The 13,060-nt window shown below is 38.4% G+C and overlaps 1 protein-coding gene across 4 annotated transcripts in view; it reads right to left on the bottom strand.

Moving 5' to 3' along the window:
- The window catches only part of Kbtbd12 (kelch repeat and BTB domain containing 12), a 53,470-nt gene that overhangs the window by 34,910 nt on the left and 5,500 nt on the right, over window positions 1–13,060 (bottom strand). For 2 of the 4 annotated variants that reach the window (XM_004875284.3, XM_021252499.2), the window contains 3 exons: window positions 11,486–12,603; window positions 6,834–7,104; window positions 4,441–4,591 (listed from right to left, as the gene is read on the bottom strand). In XM_004875284.3, the coding sequence (XP_004875341.1) occupies window positions 4,441–4,591; window positions 6,834–7,104; window positions 11,486–12,555 (1,492 nt within the window). In that variant the 5' untranslated portion in view covers window positions 12,556–12,603. Of the gene's footprint in view, window positions 1–4,440; window positions 4,592–6,833; window positions 7,105–11,485; window positions 12,604–13,060 lie in introns of those variants that run through there. The other 2 variants (XM_087196967.1, XM_087196968.1) reach the window with 2 other exon arrangements.

Below are 13,060 nucleotides of genomic sequence, written 5' to 3'. Positions count from 1 at the left end.
ACCAGAATAAGGGTATTCCTTTCTACATGCAGACTGCAAATCACACCCACAAAAACTCTCCTTCAGAAGAACCAGCAACAGTGGTAAACATCTGGAAAATCCCTGGTGGTCTCCCCTGCTGCCCTGGCTGACAGAAGACCAAAAGGGGAGAGCAGGAATATATGAAAGTCCACACTCCTAGGAAAAATGAGTTGTTCTTCAGCTGTGTATCTAGTCAACATCAGAACTGGTTTTTGACAAGGTTAATCAATCAATAAAAACTTGCTTCAGTGAACATGCCTCTGGGACCCATCAGCGCAAGAAAGATAGCTCATTCTCTGAGAGGCAGCTTGTCAGGGACTGACTCACGACAACGAACCACTTCTCGGGCTGCCGCCTCAGAAATGAACATAAACCACACTCCTAAGTGACAGTAATCTTCTCCCATCTCTGTAACCAACAGTAATCCACCATAAAGTCTTGCCACAATTCTATACAAATCATCAGTTTGCTTTGTTTAATGAGAGTTATCTTTGATCAACTAATTATTCCTGCACTAAGTAAGATGAAACTCCTTTCAATCATATAAAATGTTTTAATGGACTAAAAAACAAAATAATATTCTCTTTACCAAGATATTCTCAGTTTCCCTTTGGCAGAATTTCCCTTCTGTCTGAACAACTTCTTTAGCAGTTTTGTCAAAGCAGATCCACTCCTATACATTCTCTTAGTTTTCCTCCACTCTTGAATGCATTTATTTCATCTCTATTCTTTTTTTTTTTTTTTGGTACCGGAGATCGAACTCGGGTCCTTGCGCTTGCTCAGCAGGCGGCAAAACTACTGAGCTAAATCCCCGGCCCCCTCATCTCTATTCTTGCAGGATACTTTCATGGGATACAGAATCCTAGGCTGACTGTTCTCTTCTTTTTTGCGGAGAGGATGTCAATATTTTCACTCCATAGCCAAAAGTCTTATTTCACTTAGATTTTTGCCAGCTAAATTCTTACTGGCAGGGCAGATCTTAGAAACTTAAAAAATGCTTTATCCACATTTTCAGTTGGAAGATCTTTCTGGATATCAAGCCAGCCATATAGGAGAGAGTTAAAACTCTGTCCATCTTTATGGCCATTAAAAGAAAGAGCTATGCCAAGGATTTCAGCAAAGTGTCCGTCCCTGTTTTAGTCAGCTTTCAGTTGCTGTGACAAAATGCCTGAGATAATCAACTTAGAAGGAGAGATTTATTTTGGCTCATGATTTAGAGGCTTCATTACACAGCTAGCACTGTTGCTTTGGTTCTGTGGTGTGGCAGAATGTCAGGGTAGAGAAGAGGTTTATTTACCTCATGACAGCTAGAAGGGGGAGGGTACAGAAAGAGAGAGGGACAGAAAGAGACAGAGTGAGAGAGTTCAGTCTGCCCTCCAAGGGCATACCCTCAATGCTGTAGCTGCCTTCCAGAGGCCCCACCTCCTAATGCTTCCACTATCTCCCAGTAGTACCACAGCTGGCAACCAACACACGAGACCTTGGAGGACACTCTCGATAAAAACTACAGCAGTCTACAACATAGACAAACTCAGTAAGCAACAGTTATTTACACATTATTTAATCTTAACAACTCTAAGGTACGCATTCCACTTTTAATATTAATAATAATAAAAAAGATTTACTTGACCAAGAATATCCAGGGAATAAGAGGTAGAACCAGAATTTTAATACAAATGTCCTCAACTCTGAAGCTGGCGCCTTCCCCAGTTTACCATACTGCCTCCCTAGTGGCAGAGGCTGTTCTGTGGTGGATCTCCTGCAGACTATATAAGAGACAGTATGGAAGTAAATCCATTGCAAGGATTAGGGAGACACTTTATTGCTATATTAACTGACAGCAACCCCAAATATAGTAGGGGTACACATAGGTCTCCAAAGTGTTTTTACCAAGACAGTTAACAAATGACTGTGTGCTACCTTTGTGAGTTATTCAAACTGGAAAGGCTTTATGGTCCTTTGTGATATTTGCCCAAATTCCAATTATATATACAATGAATAACTAAATCTAAACTAAAACTTAAAAAAAAGCCCTAAAGGGGAAGGGGAAGTAGGAGGGGGCTAGGAGAAAGGAAAGAAGGGTAAGAAGGGTCGGGGATTTAGCTCAGTGGTTTCGCCCCCTGCTGCGCAAGCGCAGGGACCCGAGTTCAATCCCCGACACCAAAAACATAAATAAATAAAGAAAGAAGGGTAAGAAAAAATATGAGAAAAGAAGGAAATAAGGGAGACAAAGTTTTTTTGTAAATAGGGAGGGGTGGAGGGAGGGAAGGGAGGGAAGGTGAATGGGGAAAACAAAAGAAAAACCAATATATATCATGTACAGGTACAAATTCCCAATGATGAATGTATACCTAAAATGTACCAGTAAATGTAAAAAACTCTCCAAACAACTGATCTTCATTCCATTTCAAAGCTTATAAATATATTTGGGAAGTAAGTAACAAATGTTAGGGGTGACTGGGTTGAATTTTACAGGGTGCTAAAGCTTGCCCAAGTGATTTCTGAATTAGTCCACAGTTCTGAATATCTATAAGCTACCACAAAAGCCTTCCTAACTGGTCTCTCCATCTCTGGTTTCCTCTTGGTTTTGCTCTGTGGTTCATATCTTCACCTCAGCAATCTTCCTAAAACATCCTTTGTGTTGCTTCTGTCTGATTTCTCCTTGTTCACTATTATTTTCGTAATTCTTTGTCTATGGCCTTTATAATCTGGTTCCCAGTTGTTGTCTCTCTCAACTTCCTGTTCCTGGTGGCTCATTCACTCCTTTCCGTCTTATCCTTGACTCTTGGGACATTCATTTACACCTCCAAACCACCCTTACTCCATTCCCCCACTTGTTCTTCCCTGCCCCTGCTTGCTGTCTCTGTCCTGCAGCATGCTCTTTTTTCTTTTTTACAGATGCAATCTACAATCTCCTTTTATATCTACCTTTTTTTATTCATTCAGTGGACAATTATCTGTGCAGTGAAGTGTAAGCTCCCAGGAATGTTTCCTTTCTCCATATAATTTACCAAAAAGGATAATATCATTTTAATTTCACTAATTGTGAAATTTAATTTCCTAATTGTAATTTCATCTTTGGGGGAGATCTCATTCTGATTCAACTGATATATCACTTTCATCCCACACTTTGGCAATCTCCAACTTTAATATGATCAGCCCCACACCATCTTGAGTTATACACCTACTGCAGGCAATCTATCATAGTTTAGGTACTATCTCTTCCGGGCCTGTGACCCAGCATATGGTTAAAAGAAAGTAAGGAATATTTATCCAGGAGGAAAACTTAATTAGAAGTTAGTCTCATAACAGGTAGTCATAAATTATGTCGCACAATGTTCTTGTTCTTCAATAAAACAATTATTAATACTTGAGTACATGAATTATTTTGCTTCATGATGTGAAAACAACCAAGAGATAATGGCTTCCCTTTAGTTTAAAAAAAAAGGCATTTCTATTCAAATGTTTGGTTTGCGTTCATCCCATTTTTCATTTTTTTCCTTGTCATTTCTTTGCTACCCATTTCCTTCCTGTGCTTTTGCAAGTTAGCCATCAATATGGATTGGATGAGATAAAGAACTGGCTTAGCTCTCATCTTATTGGTCCAGTCAGCCTCCTTACCTTGTCTCATCCATACTTAGGGGAGGTGAGGGAAGGTGATAGAGGATGTTGCTAGGGAGACAGAATGCACTTGGAAGAGCAAAAGACATTTTAAAATTCCCAGGAAAAACCATGGTGTGAACTAGGATAGGGGACTTAAGTGGGGTGTTCTGAAATTGTTTTTATCTGCATTAGTGGAACTAAACCCAAGCCTTTCACCAATCCCTGATGGTTATTACAAAACCACACATATTCAAGAGATTAAAAAAGCACATTTGTGGGGCTGGGGATTTAGCTCAGTGGTTCTGGCACCTGCCTCGCAAGCGCAAGGTCCTGAGTTCAATCCCTGGTACCAAAAAAAAAAAAAAAAATTGGATGAAAATTATTTGGTGACACCTCTACAGAAGTTTAGTGAGTTAGGCAAAATGAAGAAGGCCAACATTTTGCTTATCGTGGGTTTATTTTCTAATAGCACAATCACAGTTGGTTGCAAAAACCACTGGCTAAAAGGGTCCAAAGGCTTATTTCTATTTCCAAATATATTGCTTAGTAGTATATGTAAGGATGTATCACCTCTGCTTTTGCAATGCAAGACATTTGAAAATGCCATAAAAATAGTTTTGTTCTCAGTAAGTCAATGGACTTTCATTTAATCTTATTTGATTGTGTTGTAGACAACAAGAAATAAAGTTTTAGGCTAGTTATATATGTATTTGAACCAAGATATAAGAGGAAGGGAGATTATTTCATTTTTACTGAGGCAAGTTGCTGAGAAAAACAGAAGAGGTTATACTCTGTTTGCAATCTGCTGCTCCTTACCCAGAACATAAATCTCACTGTTGACTACGGCTGTGCTGAATCGGTACTTAGAGTACTGCATGGGTGCTCGCTCTCGCCATTGATCTTGGCTGGGGTCATATTGCAACAGTTTGTTGCTTAATCGATCAGGTTCTTCATCAGGAAGATCCATCTGCAGGGAATATGACAGCCAATATAATAACACACCACTTAGAGGTCTTTGTAAGTACACGAGTGCAATTAATCTAAGCAGACAGCCAAGAGATAAATGGAGGTTAACCATAGTAACACAAACACATCAAATTCCAGGACTTGAGCTTGTGAGTATCCTGTCAATCAGGGGAATTTATATTCTGAAATGATGCCGCTAAGGTGCTGGGGTATACAAAACAATCTGTGATTTTAGCAGTGACACATTAGCTTTAAATAAAACTGAAGCAACTGAAAAGTCTTAAAAATGAAAACAAGCTCTCTTGAGCAGTATTTAAAGTGTAACTGCATTCAAACAAACTTTATAGTTGTGGATTTTAATAATGTTTGTGTAAAGTTAATTTTAATAATTTATAAGGGATTTTTCTAAGCCATATGTGCAAAAGTTGCAAAAAACATCTTAGTGTTTTAGTAATTAGAATATTTTTACACCATAATTATGGCCTATATATAAATGGTCTGAATTCAATTTTCAAGCTCTATGGACTAATGTAAAGTTGTCATTATATAACTCATTTATATATTTTTAATATCTAGAGATAGTGCAAATTTAATATGTTTAATCTTGCACAGATATAAATAACTTCTTAAATTCCAGGTGAAATAACGTTTTTCATATTCAGTGTATCTGGAACTTCATGACTTCAAGCTAAGGCTTCATTGTCTCTGCTTTTGGATCCAAGTGTTCATAAAGAAATAACTGCCAAACTTATCAAAGTTGTGTACAGTTGATTTTAGTTAACTACTTGAAATACTCCAAGAGCTCTGAGCACTCTGGTACCCTCCTAACTCCAGGTTATTCTGCAATTTAATGTATTGTTTTAGGTACTCAATCGGATTAGTAAAAGCCTTTGTTACGCAACACATGTTATTTGTTCAAAGAATGTGAATTAATAAATATTTACCATTTTAATTTTCTTTCTAATTTAAGTATTTAACCATTAATAACAAAGCAAAAACAAGCTCTTTCGTTGTCTTTGGAGCTTGTTCATGAAAAATTAACTATTATAAATGGACAGTTTTGAAAAAGTTTAGCTACAAATAACTTGTGAGGTTTCAAGCAGTAGATGTGATAAAATTTACATGACTTTTTGATCTGTTGAACAATGAAAATGTGTTAGGAAGTTTAACTTTTAAAAACAGGTATGCTAGGGCCGGGGATTTAGCTCAGTGGTTTCGCCACCTGCTGCGCAAGCGCAAGGAGCGGAGTTCAATCCCCAGTACCAAATAAAAAAACAAACAAACCAGGTATGATATACTATAAATGGCAAAATCCAAACTTACGAAACAAATACAAATGTACCAGTTTTATCATGAAGCAAATCTGGAGAAACAAGAAATAATACAGGCAAAAATACACTTATCTTATGTTATGGGGATGACAAATGAGATACAAGACTAATTTTTATTAGAAGGACTGGAGGACCATCAGAGAGCAGCTGGAGAGGCACTACTATAAGTGCCTAAGGACTCAAGAAGACCCTGAAAAGAAGACAGAGGGTCACTGCAGTCACACTACTGACTCTTCAAGTTTGGCTGTCATCACTTCCTTAGGCTTCAATATAAACAGTATTCTGCTCTCCCCATCGGCTGATGCTCAACTAAAACAAAGTTGGGGCCGGGGATTTAGCTCAGTGGTTCAGCCGCCTGCCTCAAAAGCGCAAGGTCCGGAGTTCCATCCCCAGTACAAAACCAAACAAACCTGTCTCAACTAAAACAAAGTCCTCACAATCATGACGTACTTTCCTGGACAGGATTACACTATCACAGGACTAGTATATTTTGGTTTCTCACTTAGAGTAAGAATTTTAAATCTGGAAGAGACCTAAGAGTCTCTTGTTCCAAGTCACACAGCTATTGGATCTGGGACAGATCAAGGATGAAGATCCAGCTTCTCTGCTTCTTCTTACACGGTCCCTACAGATAATCCCTCAGCACAAAACATCTTTTATAATTAGCAAGGATGGGAAGGACTATGAAGAATACAGCATGAATACCAAATGAAGTCATGCCTATAAATAACACACTTAAAATCCATTCTTCTAAATTGCTTCAACACTTTAAAACCTTAAGTTTATATCTTGTGAGACAGAAAGCAGTTTATCAAAATGTAAGGCATACTCTTGTATTTAACAACTGCAGCATTTTCCAACAGAGCCAAACAACATAGCCATGCCAATTAAGTGCACAAGAAATTTGTTAACCTGAGGGGTCCAGCCTCCGATCACATAAAGTTTATTTTTCACTGTCACTACAGCATGACAAGCCAACTGTAGCGGAAGAGGAGACACCCTTTTCCAGTTGTCTCCTTCTACAGAGTACTTATCAACACAGTTTGTAACAAGGTACTGGTTTTTAATTTTCATCTGTCCTCCTACAACATAGAGGTCATTATGGACACTGCCCAGAGCATAGAGCTCCCGAAATTCAGTTGTGCATAACTTTTCCCAAAACTGGTTTCCTCTATCATGATACCTGTAAATCAACAGAGAGAGAACCCAGGATTAGAGTTATCATGAAAACAACTCAAGAAACATACTGAAGCTGCTTTTCCAATGAAAACCAATGAGATCTAGCCTTTCTAATATTAACATAAAACAGTGATATAGATTCATTTTTTAAAGGACTGGTGAACAAAATATAATGTGCTTAAAAATGACTGATCAAATCTACTTGAAGAATTTCAGAAAAAAAATATATAGAAAAAGTACAGATTGCCCAGGAGTAGCTTTCATTTCCTAATTCTAGGAAAGAAAATCAAGAATGAGTAGAAAAGCTTTTCAGTGAATCATCTGTAATTCTGCCATTAAAGAACAAGTGAAAAGAAACAAAAATATATACATTTGCCTTATTCTGGGGACATGAAATATCATTTTAATACTAAGGAAATCATGATTTTAGGACAGAGAATCTAAAAATACCTCGATTCAGAATTTCAAACAGGATGTGAGCTATGTAGAATTTCAAGGATTGCTATGGTTCTAATGGGCTTAAAATTGGGTCAAGAGCACTGTATAAAAACACTGTAAAGAAGGAAATGAAGAGGAGAGGTGAGGGCAGTGGAAGGGAGAGTAATGGGGATGGATAGGGTCAAAACATTTCTGGCAGTATGAAAAGGCCACTATGAAATCCTGTGTTTTGTAAAATTAATATACACTATTAGCAGAAATAGAGAACACTAAATTTTTTTAAAAGCAGAAAGTGCTATAGTTGCATGTTAATGAAATAAAATACTTAAAAATTCAAATAACCCCCCACCCCTGCAGAAGGCTGCTGGGCATTTCTCATCTATTTTATTTATTTTTTTGGTATCAGGGATAGAACTCGGGTCCTTGTGCCTGTGCAGCAGTTGGCAAAACCACTGAGCTAAATCCCCAGCCCTCTCATCTGTTTCAATCAACTAGATATGGTAATTTCTTACAGAAACAGTTCCAGCAGTATGAAGGGAGTTGCAGGAGACAGGGACCCTGGGATATATGGTTTCAGTGCCTGCTGGAGTTCCAACACAGTAATGAAGTGTCTAGCGGGGAGAGCAGTCAGTACTTACTGAGTTTATTTTGTCTGGTAAGTCTATTTTTTCCAATCATGATTTGTAATATACGGTCTGAGAAGAACACTGAACACGTACAGTGGGATAAAATACATGAGATTAAATGTCCCAGAAAACCTAGACAGTATACCTGGAATTAAAAATATAAAAACTCAGGAGAGCATGGAAAACAAGAGAAAAGGTGTTCTGTTTGGAAAGAGTAACAATGACAAAGGAGTTATGTGTGATATGCTGTTTTGTACAGAGTTCAACTTTTCAGTAACATCTGACAGTCATATAATAGGAGTTTTCCCCATCTGTTCCAGGCTAACTCTCACATTCCCCAGAAAGAACATTTACTTCAGGCTCGACAAGGAAATTGGGAGGTGTGTTCCTTTCCGAGAGGGCTTATCTGGCTTGTCACCATCAAATGCAGAAGTTTACCAAACCATATGATGCCTGTCTTCTCTATAATTCTAGGCAGAAAAACAGTCTTTAGAATCACAGGTATTATTTTCACTACTATTTTTAATTGTATGGATTTTAGAAGAGAAAGAAAGATTAGCTGTCGTTATGCGGGGGTTACTGAAATAAAGCCAACTGAATGAATATATAAATAGAAGTGAAAATAGGTTTTGGTATCCTGAGACATAGTTTAAGAAAGTAGGCTGGGAACAGAATACATCCCGTGGAGGGTGGGAAGTACACGTCTGTTTGGTGATTGCTAATCTGATTTTTATAGTAACATTTAGAACTGAAAATGGGGAGAGAAAATACCCAGATTAAATTATAAAACTTCTTCATAAGAAAAGTGGATATAATATAAAAAAGTAAAGAACAGTGACAAAGCAGCCAACATTAACAGACTGATATCTGAAAGGTGACACATACCCTCTTGGATGCTGATGGGAGGAGATAAGTAAAGGAGACAGAAAGGCGTATCTTTTTTTAAAAAGAAATGCCTACCAGAGTACTAGCCTACTTCCTCCTCTAAGAAGAACACATCTGCATGGAAATCTATGCGGTACAGAGAAAGGGCAAACTAAAGAGCATCTGGGCAAAGACAAAAGGGTTAAGAAACAGAAATAATATCGCAGGGATGTACCACAGCACAATATATTCCTCACATGTATCACAAATCTAGCTCTAAGGTGACCTTCTGCCAAAGTGTTAGATTTTAGCTACTCAGACATTGCCAGAAGTTTCATTTAAGCTAATAGCAAGATAATTTCATTACCCGAAGAAATGGTGGAAGTAACCAATAACTTTTACCCCAATTATTATAGTTTAAATCTAAAATGTCCCCCAAAAGCCTCATCTGTTCAGAGGTGGGGCTTTCGGAAAGTGATTGGATCATGAGGGCTCTATCTTCATCAAGTGGATTAATCCACTGATCGGCTCATTAGCTAATAGGCTTATCAGGAGATGGGGCCCATATTGGATGAAACAGGTCACTGTGGAAGGCTTTGAAGGGTATATTTTTTCCTCGGCCTGTTCCTTTCTGTCACTCTGTGTCCTGGGTACCCTAAGATAAGCAGCTTTCTTTTCCCAAACTCTTCCACCGCAGTGCTCTGCCTCATCTCAGCTCACAGCAGTGGAACCAGCCAACCAAGCACTGAGACTTCTAATACCGTGAGCCCAAGTAAATCTTTGCTGTCTATAAGTTCACCTTCTCAAGTATTTTGTCACAGTGACAGAAAGCTCACTAGCACACTAATTCTGACCAAAGTTGAGATGCTGCGTGGTAATGGGAACCTTTTTGTGTTCAAGACAGACTAGAAAGGAAACAATGCAGTATACAGAAAGAAGGGAAGTGGGATTTCAAACTAGGTAAGACCACAGATGTCTGAGGATCAGAACAAAGACACTTTCACAAAGCTGGATATTTATTAAAAATAAGTTCTGATGGGAGAGTTGTGGACTGTTGAGTTGGGGACAAAGAAGAGCCACCTGAGGTACGTGGGTGAAAGAAGGGTGCCTTAAGATGAAAGAAGGGGCCAGGGATTTAGCTCAGTGGTTCCGGCGCCTGCCTTGCAAGCACAAGGTCCCGAGTTCAATCCCTGGCACCAAAAAAAAAAACAAACGATGAAAGAAGGGTGGCTATCCTAGCCAAATCAAGTATTAAACAAGTGCCTGGATCCATAAGAACCATGCTGGAAAGCCAAAGCTTTCTCCTCCATTAGGATCTGACATGCTGGCTCTGTGGTCCACACCTGAGAATCCTGAGCAAGGCTGTTCCTTCAGCTCAGTGACACGTGCTGCCACCATGGCGTGGGTCCAGACCACTCACCCAGGGCTGTGCATCCCTTCCTCTCTCATATGGGGGAGGGAGACACACCCTCGCACTATGAATGTGGACAAGGGACAGGGCTGCAGTTCAGAACAGATACTGAAATGCTAAGCTATGACAGAGAAACAGTGGGCCTCTTAATCCTTTCTTTGCTCATCTTAACTGTCACCAAGAATGAATTTCTGACTGAAAAGTCTGAAAAAAACTCTGCTAAGAAGGTGCTGAGAGTATAAAGGAAAGTTTTACTATCTAGTGTTTATTCTGTGTATATATTATATTCACCCAGTTAAATTTAAGCACTACTCATGACTACCTGCTGAATAAATGATAAATGTATGCGTTCTCACAACTAAGACCCAGATGATACACTACTAATTAGCATGCACTCTTGTTCCTCTTACTTGAACCCTAGGATTGAGGCATTCTTAGGCTACAGGCATTTTTCAACACTGGAGGTTTAGAAAAGATTCACAAATTAAAATCAGAGAATGAAAACTTTATGGGTGAGAAAATAATTACTATTCTGAATTATTGATTTTAAAAATCAGTTAAAAAAAGTCTGGGTTAATAAACTTTTCTCAGTGTTAAAAGTTATATCAAGATCATTAAAAACAAACCAATATATTATGCCTTATCACAGGGATAAATAATGAAAGGTAAGAGTGAAAAAATATAACTGAATCATAGCACACATACATTTAATTTAGGTAAATTTAACAAAGGAACAGAAAAGGAAATTTTAAAATGTGAGCAATTATGAATGTTACATTTATGCCACATTATACTTATGATTTTATATATATGCATACATAAAACTATTATGCATGCTATTCTTTATGGAAGATTTACAAGGTAATTTTGAACACATGTAATTTAAGATATGACCACTCAGTATTACTTGCCAATGTCAAAGCAAGATAAAAACAATTTTTTTTGGTACCGGGGATTGAACTCAGGTCCTTGCGCTTGCAAGGCAGGCGACGGAACCACTGAGCTAAATCCCCGGCAATAAAAACAATTTTCTGCTAGATACAAACCTATAAATTTCGACATTCTTGTTCTTTTGTCTAGAAAGTCTGGAGGCACTCGCTTCCCCAGCCACAACGATAGTGTTATTTTCCATGACGACTCCAGTACACACAGTCCCTAAACCCTCCCCATACTTGGGAGATGAGATGAAATAGGTCTTCCGTGAAGCAGGATCATAACAAAAACTTGCATCCCCATAGTTTCTGTGTCTTGACCTGATTCCTGAAGAGTTGTTGCCAATGCAGAGCAAAAGACTGGTGGTCTCCATACCATAGCGAAGATTCAGAGAGTGCTGCTGGGGTGTCTTGATGGCTTTGAATGCATTCTGAATGATGTCAATGCAGCCCGCATCACACAGCAGCATTGTATTCCTTTTGAGGGCCTGTCTTAAAAAAGAAGGATTTATAAGCTCCAATCTGACTTGCTTCAAAAGCTCAACGAGATGCTCTGTGCGTAATTCTTGGTTATGATTTACCCATCTCAGGACCAAGTCCAGAATGCTCTCCTCTCTGGATATGTTAAGATCATCTGATCTAATAAGTGTCAGAAATTGGTGCACTTCCACATCGAGTATTTCTTCATGTAAGCTCACTTCAGCAAAGTGCTGATATAAATACTTCTTTGATTGATCGGCTAAATCCTCAGCTCCAATCTGCTTTGCAAAATAATAGATTCCTACACAGTTGGAGGCATCCATGTGGTCCATCATGTATTTCTGACACACACTAAAGACCTCTTCCATTTGCATAAAATAGGCAGCCATAGCCACAGTCTGCACATTAGCATTGTTGATCTCCAGAGCTGCGTTGTACATGTAATTTAATATCACCGACACACTCTCCGCTGTGATGTCATAGAGTACGACTTCCCTCTGAGTACATTCAAGCAGTCCACAGGTGAACATAGCTTTGAAATAAGGACTAAATGCAGCCAGGACCAGTCTGTGGCAAGGGAATTTCTCCTCTTCAGCTATGAGCACTACATCAATCATTTCTGTTAATTCTCTCATTTTCTTAATTTTATTCAGTAAGTTCAAGCTATGCTGGTATTTTTCTTTTCCCTCAATCTTGCACTCCATGACACACTCTCCAAAGTTTCTGGATCTTCTTTATGTTTAGCTTGATTCCTGAGGAGATATTTGCATTTCTGGTTACTCACAAATTAACAGAGATGCCCTGAAACACTCCTGAGGGTAAGAAAACAAGCCGTTTTCATCTAAGGAAAAAAAAAATCTCTTTAATTGAAATATGCAGCATTAGTGCTAAGATATACCTAAAAATAAATTTTATTCATTCTAAACAGAGCAGTTTAAAACAGATATTTTTTTCATCTGAAAATGTCTTTGATGTGTAAACAGCAAATTATTAACTGCTACCAAAATATTTCCTAAACAGCAGCGGAGATTTCTCTAGGATTGAAAAGTCTTCTTTCCACAAATGAAAAGCCATTCCAGTTAACAAATAAGGCTAACGTGCAGGTAGAGGGCAAAGGGGCATCAGTTAATAGTCTCTCTAGATGGAATCTTAACCAAAAGCTTACATACACCCTCTCCAAGAAGGCATCCATGTGTTATAATGACCTGA

Source organism: Heterocephalus glaber, unplaced genomic scaffold (genome assembly GCF_053883595.1).
Source record: "Heterocephalus glaber isolate CG9 unplaced genomic scaffold, H.glaber_assembly_v1.0 deba00001645, whole genome shotgun sequence".
NCBI classification, from domain to species: Eukaryota; Metazoa; Chordata; class Mammalia; order Rodentia; family Bathyergidae; genus Heterocephalus; species Heterocephalus glaber.
This window is presented reverse-complemented; position numbering and strand designations above follow the sequence as displayed.